General features: G+C 47.8%; 1 protein-coding gene across 1 annotated transcript; it reads right to left on the reverse strand.

Annotated features, from left to right (window-relative positions):
- Positions 1-2,734: 2,734 nt before the first annotated feature.
- On the reverse strand, positions 2,735-9,616 carry LOC122371762 (ubiquitin carboxyl-terminal hydrolase 2-like). Its single transcript, XM_043348419.1, has 2 exons — positions 9,595-9,616; positions 2,735-3,171 (listed from the first exon to the last, which is right to left on the reverse strand). Exons 1-2 carry the CDS (start codon positions 9,614-9,616, stop codon positions 2,735-2,737), a joined length of 459 nt encoding a protein of 152 aa, XP_043204354.1.
- Positions 9,617-11,089: the final 1,473 nt, after the last annotated feature.

Below are 11,089 nucleotides of genomic sequence, written 5' to 3' on the forward strand. Positions count from 1 at the left end.
GCTGTTGGCACTCGGCAACCGGTGTTGCGACTTAACGGCCGGCCGGCCCCATGAAGGAGAAGCTCTTGGTGAAGCTTTGTGATCGCCTTATAGCCGCCTTGGATGTCATCTTTCTTGGCAGATCCATCCGTTCAGATGGTACGGTGCAGTCTGGATAAAGGACGAAGTCCAACGCCGCTAACCCCGCGACCGCCACCCCACAACGTGGCCGCAGACCGAACGGGCGTGAGGGCCGAAAGGGCCACCCCGCCATCCGGTAGGTGGCTGAGCAGCCGGGCGCAGCGGCGCCTGGGCGGCGGCCGCGCTGAGATGAAGTCCCAAACCGCCATGTCGCCATCACCGCCATCACCATTGCTGCAGCTGTTCCCAACCGCCTCAATCGCCGCCGTTTTGCCAGCAGTCGCGCCGCGGAATGGCAGAAGCTCCAGAGTAGCCTCCAGCGCCCCTCTCCGCACGTGTGCAGGTGCACTGCGGCCGCCGGGCCCGACGTCCAGGCAGAACATGATATTTCCATGCTGCTCCGACGGTGGGCTGGTCTTGTTTGGGCGTTCCTCCACTGTGACGTCGGTCACGCCTGCCCCGGCCAGGGCGCAGAGGCCGACGTGTCACCATCCGGTTGCAGTCCTCAGTCGGGTCGCAACGTGTACCTCTTCCGCAGCGTGGAGCGCGCTCCCGCTGGGCAGCGATACAGCCAAAAGTAGCATAGCATGCGGGCGGCCAGCGCTGCGCCGGACAGCGGACCCATGCCGGGGGTATGCCGGTCTCGGCCATTAGCGGGGTCGTCGGGGCCGAGGTTGTACATACAGCTGGTGACCGCGTGAGCCGCCAATCGAAGCTCACGGCTTATAAGCTCGACGCGGGCATCACACGCCGTCCCGATGGGAGCTCCACGACGCCGCCGCGAACTCCAGCGCGGCTCGCAGCGCGAAGACCAGTACGGACGGCCGGGGCAAACGGCGTGCGGGAGTCGCAGGCGACGTTCTGCGGACAGAAAGGGTTGGGCATAAGCTGGTCGGCAGGACACTCTTGAGCCGAGCCTTTGATGTAATTACAGATGATCCAGAAGCATGCACAAAAATTCATGACACACTATTCTCATTTATGTATTTGCTACATATGATATGATATACCAGCTCATGATCAGTGACGCATTCTGGGCAATATGTTCTAAAGTGAAGTAACTGAAGTTACAGCTTAAAAGCTTTAAAAAAAAAACAGCTTAAAAAACACACACACATTCGATAGCTTATGAGAATAACATGCCTTGTGTGCTTAATGCAGGAAAATATTTTTTCACTTTTTTAGAAACAGCAAAAGAGTTGTCAACAAGCCATGTCAACTATCTAAACAATTTTTATGGAAACTGCTCTAGCTAGCTTAAAGTTCCACAACGTTTCCGGAGCACCGTACCCAAACTCAGTTCATGTTACAAGAAAAAACAGTAATAATGCCTCCTAATTTTGAATGAAATATAGGTATGAGTAATTTGATTTGGAAAGCAACAAATTTTCGCACATCATTTTTGCAAAATTACTATTTTCTTCAGCCATCAGGTTACACAAAACTATAGTAAACTTTATGATCTAGTTTACACAAAACCAAAGCCCCGATTTTAACAAATGTAGATAAAATTTAAACAATTTTAAAAAATGTATCGTGGAGAAAATGAAAAGTGTAGATTTGTAAAGCCGGGATATTTCAATTTCACGGATTAGGCACTTAAAGAAATATCTTCACCTTTCTTTGAGCCACCAGCCTTCACCCAAGTTTTACACGAATGTAGTGAAGCAGACAATGTGGCAACTCAAAATTGTGATGGTTTGAGATAATTATGACGGTAAAAGAAAAAGCAACACAAGGTTCCTTACCCTCGTTTTTTTTCACAGGAATTAGATACCTGAAGGTAATTATCTGCCGTAATTATTTTTGTTTCATTGTTTTGCGTGTTTTCTTATATGAAATGTAATTAAAAAATTTGTCATATTTTAATCACCATTAAAACATAACTAATAGGTATAAAAGAGAACTCGATATATACTTTCCTTGTTTTTAAGAATTCCGGAATTAGATACCCGAGGGAGCAAAGAGGGAGCAAGTTGCCACGCTGATTTAATACCTCATAGTCGAAAGGTGGGCTACTAGAACCAAAAATTGCTGTGTTTGTAAATAAATAAGTGATTTGAGGGCAAAAAATGCCCGGATTTAAACTTCTAAAATTATTTTGAACATAAAATATTTCAGTTTGAGGGATGTTAAGGCCTCTAAGGGTAGGTACTTTTTAGGTAGGTATCAAATAAGTTCTTCTGCGAAAGTTCCGTCGTGAAAACGGCCTGTACGTATAAAATTGTCAATCAAATGAATACCGATGTGCTGAAAGCAGGAGGCCACGCCAGTATTTAGTTAAAATTGCCGTAAGCCAAGGTGCTTTATTTGGTTTCCATGGTTACTGACGCTATTACGCTTGCATTTCGCGAGCAGAGAAGCTGAAACAGATTCAACTTTTCAGCTTGCAAATCGCGCCGGACTGATTTTGCTTTTGTATTGCTGTGCGAGACAGTTTACAGTTCACGATAAAAAAAGACCGTTCTGGTTTTTAACAACACCTTACACCCAATATCACAAATCACGATAGGCCGCTGGCTAGAGTTGTCCGTGCAGAATGTGCGCCGGCCGGTGCGACTACACAGGGCCCGAGCGGGTGACGATCGCAGGCTCCTCTCCCGTGACTGGATGACTAGACGTGGGTCGAGCCGGAGCGGTGTTTCGAGCCGGCCAGCTCAAAGAACAGCACGTATGCCGTTCCGCTGTTGACGTTTCTCTGATCCATCACGTGGACCCGCGAGTCGTTGTACTCGTACCACTCTGCCGTGTACGGGTGTCGGCAGTAAGCGGTGTAATGTCCTGAGAGCAGCGTGCCAGAGTGGTTCGCCACGCCGTATAGGCTGTACCGGCAGGGCGTCTGTCCGGCCGAGTAGGGCGACAGGTCCAGACCGTTCATCGAAAAGTCGACAGTGGTGTTCAGCTTTCCGCCGAACCTCTCCTGAGTAGAGAACCGCTTCAGGTGCACCACGAGGATGCGCGGGAACTTCTGGATCGAGAGGCTCCTGGTGCACTTTTGACGCTTCTGGCACTTTGAGCAGGTCGGTTTTTCGTCGCCATCGAGCACCTCCTCTTTGGTGAACAGGTCAAAACAGGCCTGTAGGCTGGCAAGGCTGATTTTGCTTGCGTTTCGCTCGCGATTTGCTCGCGTTTTCCGAGCAGGATCCGGCGTGATTTCGCGGCGTAGAAGCGAGACGACCTGCGTGTTTGGAGCTGAAAATATGCCATGTATTGCAATGGGAAAAGCGAGACGCGATTTGCGAGCTTAAAAGCTGTGTTCCGGCCTTGACTCGGCTACCTCACGTTACCGGGGCCCTGGCTTTGGGCGCGGTCTACCGCACCACCTAACAGGCGTGTTCGAAACCGCAGGAGCTGATGATGAACGGGTTTATCGAAACTTGATTGGATGAGCATATCGGTAATAGCGATTTCAGTGTGTGCATTTATTGTTCATAGTGGTGTGAAATGTGGTTGGGGTACAACCGACAACCCGTCGGGGCGAATTTCGCACTGGGGTACTCAAAATTTGAAGAATTTAAGACGTTTCCATGAGTTTTGAAGGTATGGATAAGTTCTAAAAATCCGGTTCTCCTTATCTGGGCCATTAACTCCATACGGTCCAGGAAAGCTGGCACACTACCTTTAACCCGCGCACCGACGGGGGGGCGGATATCCGCCCCCCCCCCCCTGAGGTTTTTCGCGAATAGCGGGAAAACCGCGGCGCGTAGCGCCGCGAAATTTGGTATGACTATAAGCTCATCAATTTTACACATGGTGTGCAAGTTTGAACCTCCTACCTTTTAAGGTCAGGTCACCAGGTCACTTTGAATGACCCAACCTCAAGTCACTTTTTTGCAACTTTGTCACCGTGCCAGAGCTACAGTAGATGTAGGAGGCCTTTGAAAGTCGCAGGATATTATAAGGTCATTAGTAGCTACAATTTGTATATCTCGGAATTTTGATATCGGTGACCTAAGGTCAGGTCAATTTCGCGACCTCCCCATTATAAGTCAATGGGGGAAAAATCAACTCCCTGTTTTTACCACTAAAACGGGTCGGAATGGCCCCATATACCATACATGACTTCATATACGATCAACCTTCACTACCTTGAGGTCTGTTTTGCTGTTGGGCAGCTGTGAGGTCATGTGACGTCATCAAAGGTCACCAAAGGTTTTTGGCCCATAACTCAGTACAGGAACAAGATACAGACGCGTGGTTAGTCTCATTGTGTTCAGCTCGTCAAGACGCATCGAATGATATACATGATGACCTCGAGGTCACGTGACCTGAGGTCAACCTGTCGCGGAAAAAAAACGAGCGTGTGCGCCGTTACGAGACGCAGAGATTGATACCAAATTTTCAGATCCTAGGTCAACCGGTGACCTCTGATGTCAGGTCAAGTGCCCTAAGGCACGGTTCCGTTTTTGGTGAATAACTTCGCAAAAAATGGCCGCAGAGCCGCGATTTTGGTAGCATCGTGTTCGCCTCGCTCAGGCGCGTGGAAGGATATACTTTTTGTTTGGATGGGGTCAATTTATATTTTGAATTTTATTAAATATAATTTTCACAATTTCAAAATTTTGAAAGTCCGAGATAGCCTTTTGATAGCGCGGTCTATTCTGATTCCTCTCATGGAAAGAAATGGGATCTAGTTAAAAAACTAAGCTCTTTGAGGCGATTGCCGTGGTTCAATGTTTTGCGTCGAAATCGGCCGAACATGACGTCACTCTGGCGTCATTTCCGGCCAACCTATGGTAGCTACGAAGTTCATATTTTGACACAAGGTGTCAAATTGATGCAGCCGAAGGAACTGAAAAGTTTGGCGTTGATACGTCAAGCGGTTTGGAAGGTATTGCAGAAAAACGGGAGGGGCTATGAATAGCCCCCCCCCCCCAAGTGGGGCGCGGGTTAAGAACGCGCCACTATGCGTTTTTGAGAACATAGTTCCTAGTCACGCACACGTATTACGAATACCCGTCACGACCCCTATCGGTTGACCTGACCTGACCTGACCCGACCTGGTCTAAATGCTTGAAGACATCATCTCTGATCAAAACTAACACGATATTCGTGATGAGCACCCCTGAAAACCCCAGAGCAGCCACACTTCACGACTTTCTAACAGGCCCCGATTTTCCCGATGTTCGGGTCATTGACCTGACCTGGAAGGTCACCCGATGACCTAGGACCTTAAAACTGGATATCATCGGCTTCCTCTCGTGACGGGCAGCACGCTCGTTTTTTCCGTGAAGCTCTAGCTCGATCAGGGGCCAAACGCGAGGGGAGGGGGTCGTACAACCCCCCTTGTGCCGTCGAAGGACGCAAAATGGCCTGTGCCGGCGAGGCTTGTTTTTCCCTTTTGACACGTTACCAGTGAGCGACTCATGAATTTTGTCCGTAGAGTTATGAAGATAAATGTTCAGTGGCTGACATAAGCGCTAAGCTGTCCTTCGTTGTCCCCTAATTTATTCCCTATCACACGAGTCAAAATTAAGGGATGCGCCTTGCCCCGGTCTACCCTATGAACACCTCTTATCTCTTATCTCTTGTCTATGAATATTTCTGAAAGTTCTGGGAACGAACGAAAACAGTAGCTGTAAAGGAGTTACATTACTCTCTAAAAAATTTATGACTCCCTTATAATCTTAACCCTCGCCCATGTAGGGGGGGGGGGTTGGTGCAACCCCCCCCCCCTGAGGCTTTTCGGAAATAGTGCAAAAACGGCGGCGCCCGCCAAATTTTTGGTACCTTATGGGGCAAACCTTGCGCATCTTTTGATAAAAAAAATTGACCGGGTCATGTCAGGTCACGGAGTTATGACGTCACAAAGGGAACAGCCTCCGGCCGGATTTTCACAAACTGAGTGCCAACGCCCGAGGTTTCCTGCCGGTGGTACGGACATCGGTTGATGGATCGTGATGAAACTTCCCATGCATGTTGGGGCAAGTATTGGCTATCATATGGTATAAGAAACTTGACCGGGTCAGGTCAGGTCACGGAGCTATGACGTCACAAGAGGAACAGCGTCCGGTACTATTTTTGAAAAGCGCCCGAACCACTATTTTGCTAATTCTTGTCACCTCAATGGGAATATGCAGCAATATTAGCTTCTATAGGGAGCAAACGGACCTCCCAAATCCAAAAATACAATCAGATTTCAAAAATTTAAATTTTGATTCTTCGAATTTCTGCCGCCGACTGTGACCTTGCCGACTTCCGGCGCTCCCAACGCGCCATTTTTAGAGCTAGGGAAACGAAATACATACCAAACGATAGAGAATTGATCAAGGAACACGATAGTGAAGGTTTCAAGTCGATATCTCCCACCGTTTTGCCGCAATCGCCGCGGAAAGTTGAAAAAAGTCTATTTTTCCGAAAATTTGACCTTTGACCGGTCAAAAGTAGGTCAAATGTTGACCTAGGACCAAAAAATATACCACCAATCGCGAGATCTCGGCGAGAGCAATCCGTTGGTCTTTTCCGCTAAGCTCTACGACGCTCCGTTTTCAAACGCCAAGGGGGGGGGGGTCGCACCAACCCCCCCCCCCCTGCATGGGTGAAGGTGGCAGATCGCCGTTTACGGGCGAGGGATATGTACAGTATATCTAAAAAGTATGTCCCCTGGTTTGGCTCTCCCACAGGAGGCGAATCGGTAACTTGGCTGAATCCCAGTTGCGGCACCCGGCCGCCAGGGTCGCTGCTGCGCGAGCGGCCTTGACCGCTCGCATGTCATTGGCAGTTCGGTCCCTCCCCATCTATACCGAGGTGGGGAGGGGAGAAGAGGGGAGGGAGCGGCATCCGCTCGGCACTGGGCGATACCTGGCTGACCCCGCGCTCCCTCGCTGACCTTTGTCCTGCCCTCAGGCGAAGACCGACTGCCTGTAGCGGCCCAGCGGAAAACCGAGCTCGCGGGGCGCGACTCCATTGGCCCAATCTTATAAATGGAATGCTGTCGTATTCACGGCATTAGATAATATTAATAGTGATACCAGCAGTGGATGTGGTAAAATACAGTCCAAAACAAACGAAAGCACACGATTCGTGCATAATGCGCCCTCCCATTCAAATAAGCCCGCCCACTTCGATAGATGGTGTAGTTTCTTAGGGCGTAAAAGATGCAAAACACTACCGATTTTTTTTTTCAGCTCGGCCACTGGGACCGACAATATACAGGGTGTTCCAAAAAAGTGAGCCCCCTAACTAAGATCGACTGTATCTCCGCAACCGTGTATCCTACAGCTTTGGAAAGCCGCTCATTAGAAAGAGCAATCGAATTCCATCCAGATAGGTCGTAATTCTGTTACATAGCTTGCACAACACGACCAGCATTGTGAAAAGCACAATTCAATACCAAATTCTTAGTGAAATATTTAGCGGTAACGGATATGGTTAAATTTTCTTCACATCTGACTGCATATTTCAGTTCACGTGCTTTTATTCATTCTTCGCGCGTGAACTTTTATCATAAAAAAATGAAGACTGAATGGATGACCTAGTTCAACCAGTATTTTGACCACTCCAATATCGGTCGTGCGTTGCCGTCAGCAATACACGTTTACCGCCGTCGCCGTGTTTCACCCGATCTCGCAACACATTTTGTTCTGGTCGTTCTCGGTGTAATACGTAATCATTCAGAGCCACACTAGGTAGCCTAATAGGTTCTAATAGAACCGAAATTGGCCGATCTTTCCAACAAGGGGTCTTTCATTATCGTAAGACATACGGTTTTGGAGATAAAAGCAATAATAGTTAGGGGGCATACCGCCGTCGCCAAGTTTCACTCGATCTCGCAACACATTTTGTTCTGGTCGTTCTCGGTGTAATACGTGATCATTCAGAACCACACTAGGTAGCCTACTAAAACCGATATTGACCGTTCTTTCCAACAAGGGGTCTCTCATTATCGTAGGACATACGGTTTCCGAGATAAAAGCAATATAAGTTAGGGGGCTCACTTTTTTTGGAACACCCTGTACAATTGACTGAAATGCATGAAAACCATTTTGCATTTAGGTAATAGCTGTTTTCTGCACCCAAACGTTAGCCAGTGACGCCCTGTCCATTCTAAAGCGTTTATAAGATTGGTCCCAGCACCCGATTTTATATGAGGAAGTCGTTTAAAAAGCATCTTATTTCTAACGAATTTATTATTATGGCCACTTTTACAGGACGTCTATAGAGCATTGACTTTTACATTTCTTCCTCGTCCAGGAGCAACGTTTTAACCCTCACCGGACCTTCAGGTTTTCTGAATACCGAGAGGGCGTTGGGGGTTGGAAGTGAGGAAACAACCCCTTTCGCCGATTCGCCCCTAATTGAGCTAGAGCCTCACGAAAGAAACGACTGTGTGCGTCGTTACGAAATGCAGCGAAAGGTCTCCGATTTAAGAACCAGGGTCAGCCGATGACTTCGGAGGTCAGTTCAAGTGGCCCAAGGCACAGGTTCGGTTTTTGGTAAATAACTTCGCTAAAAATGATCGCAGATCCGCGATTTTAGCAGCATCGTGTTTGTCTAGCTCAGGCGTGTCGAATGGTATACTTTTTCTTCGGGTGAGATCAACTTAAGGTGTTAACCTCGGGCCAAGGTCAGGTCACAGCCCGTCAGGTCACGAAGCTGGTTAAAGGAGGTCATATTGCATATCAATCGATTCGGCAGGTCTTTTCATGTCCATTAGTGGCTTTATCGACTCGGTAGCTTTAGTTGATCGGGAGTTATTGACGAAAAACTGATAGCCTTAGTTACGTGATAAATGACGTCACGCAAGATCAACAAAGCAAAATTGAAGCATCAGACCTTGCAAGGAGCGCATGAAATCACGATTCCGTGTGCTTGAGAATTTGAGATAGTTGTATATCATTTCCGGACCAAACTAGCAATTTCCATATTCCCCTGACCACAGATAACAGTAGTACTACTGTTATCTGTGCCCTGACTTTTAATGGTGAGAGACCGACCTGATCTCATGCGACCCTTCAGAAAATCCGAGATATACATTTATACAAGTTGTGAGACCTCTCCACTAGAGATTGCAATCCCGGAACGTTTTGCCAATCCCGGGATCCCGAAAGTTTTTATTTCGGGATCCCGGGATCCCGGGATCCCGGTCTTGTCACTAAATGTCGTAAGAGTGATTTCCTACTGACATATTTTGCGTCTTTTAGCTTACCACAAACAAAGAGGCAACCAAAAGCCATCCTTAGACCATGTCATTTGCATAAAAAACGATTGAATTTGCGAATAAAACGTTTCAATTTGATTAGCATTAGCATTTATTCCCAATTGGCCTTCATAAAACTGTGCGTCGACCGGTACGCTTACTAGACGGGTTCCAGCACATCCACGCCTCACTCACTCTTCGTCTACGCTACTGGTAGTTAACGCGACAGTTTCAAGCCATTGCCATGCTGGTATTAAAAACTCGCAACCAGTGTACGCCAAATTTGGCAGCTCCCTATTTCACAATGTTTTCAAAACGTCGCTTGGTCACTTTACCTCCTTCCGGTTCCGCTTTCATCATTAAGGTCTCTCAGAATTTGCTCGAAAGTCGCTTTGAGAGCAGATTCACTGACTGGGAGAACTCCACTCTACAGTCTTCAACGTCTGAATCAGTGAGCTCTGCCGTCACTTGCGTGACATCTGTGCCATCTTTCTGCGACACGAGCTCAAAGACTGTCTTGATGACCTCCTTTGTTCCGGCCACGGACGGGCAAGTCAGAATCGCTGAACGATCTGTGATCCTGATAAAGATGTTGCAGCGCTGATGCTGCAATTTTTTTTTTTTTTTTTTTGGCGTTCGGGACCCTTTTTCGTACGTATTTAAGCGGCTTAACCGCTGTGGGTGATACCCGAGAGCTACCAACACGGTCGATTGTGGACGGGAAATACGGGGTTCCAGCTAAGTAGTTTATCTGCTTAATGTCACGCAGCACCATAAACAGTGCAAACAAGACTCGTGCAGCGGCTGCATTCTTTTTAAGGTGAAAAACTGATTCTTTTCGGGATCCCGGGATTGGCGGAATTTCGGGATCGGGATCGGGATTAAAATCCTGCCGGGATCCCGGGATCCCGATCCCGGGATTGCAATCTAGTCTACTCTCGACCATACGTCTATAAGATCCTGTAAGCTTTATCTCCCTATAAAAGCTCTGCACTGAGGGTGTTGCGAAGTTGGAACATTTTAGGACTGTGCACACAGTCCTAAAATGCTCCTTTTAGGACATTTTTGGACAGTTCCACATAGTTCATTTTAGGACTGCTCATTTATGACGTCATAGATCAGTGACCTGACTTGACTTAAAATGCGGTTGGCGTAAAAAAATCCGACTTATCAAATCCCGACTAAAAAAATCGACTTATTATCCGGTTAATCAAATCCCGACCATGTTTTTACCTGGCCATTAACCCGCGCCCCGCTGGGGGTCCTGGATTTCCACGCCCTGCTGGGGGGGGGTGTTTGAACACCCCCCCTTGTAACTCGGCTCCTGGGCCACGTAGCGATACGCGGAAGGCGGCGTTCGAAAGAGCGTAAAAAATAATGACGAAATCACATCGGTCATTTTTTGGGTCAGGTCAAAGGTCAGGTCACCAGAGGTCATTGAAGGCAAAATTTCGCCGATTTCCAGGTCGAATGTTGACAATTTCCAAGAAACCAACGCATAACTCGGGAACCAATAGAGCTACAGCGCCGCGGAAAAGCGCATTCGATATCCCTATTAACACCCTTTCTGAGAAATTGTCTCAGAGTTGACCTAACGTCAACGGTTTTGCCTGCAGGGGGCAAAAACTGCAAAAATAGCCGATTTTTTCGGAAACAGTTTTTCTGCAATAACTTTTGACCCAAGCCTTGTACGAGCTTACTTTAACCGGCATCGTGTTCCTCTCGTCAAGACGCATCGAATGAACTATAACTTGACCTTGAAAGGTCAACTTGTAAATTTGACCTCAGGTCAAGGTCATGACCTGACCGGAAAGGGTCATATTGCATATC

The sequence above is a fragment of the Amphibalanus amphitrite genome, unplaced genomic scaffold (assembly GCF_019059575.1).
Source record: "Amphibalanus amphitrite isolate SeventyFive unplaced genomic scaffold, NRLGWU_Aamphi_draft 001277F_arrow, whole genome shotgun sequence".
Lineage (NCBI taxonomy): Eukaryota > Metazoa > Arthropoda > Thecostraca > Balanomorpha > Balanidae > Amphibalanus > Amphibalanus amphitrite.

What these genes read in the sequence shown, in the direction of transcription:
- LOC122371762 (XM_043348419.1), bottom strand. Translation starts at nt 9,616, where the DNA reads ATGAAAGCGGAACCGGAAGGAG. An exon ending in GAAAGCGGAACCGGAAGGAG is followed by an intron (nt 3,172 to 9,594) that starts GTAAAGTGACCA and finishes TGTTCACCAAAG; the next exon opens with AGGAGGTGCTCGATGGCGAC.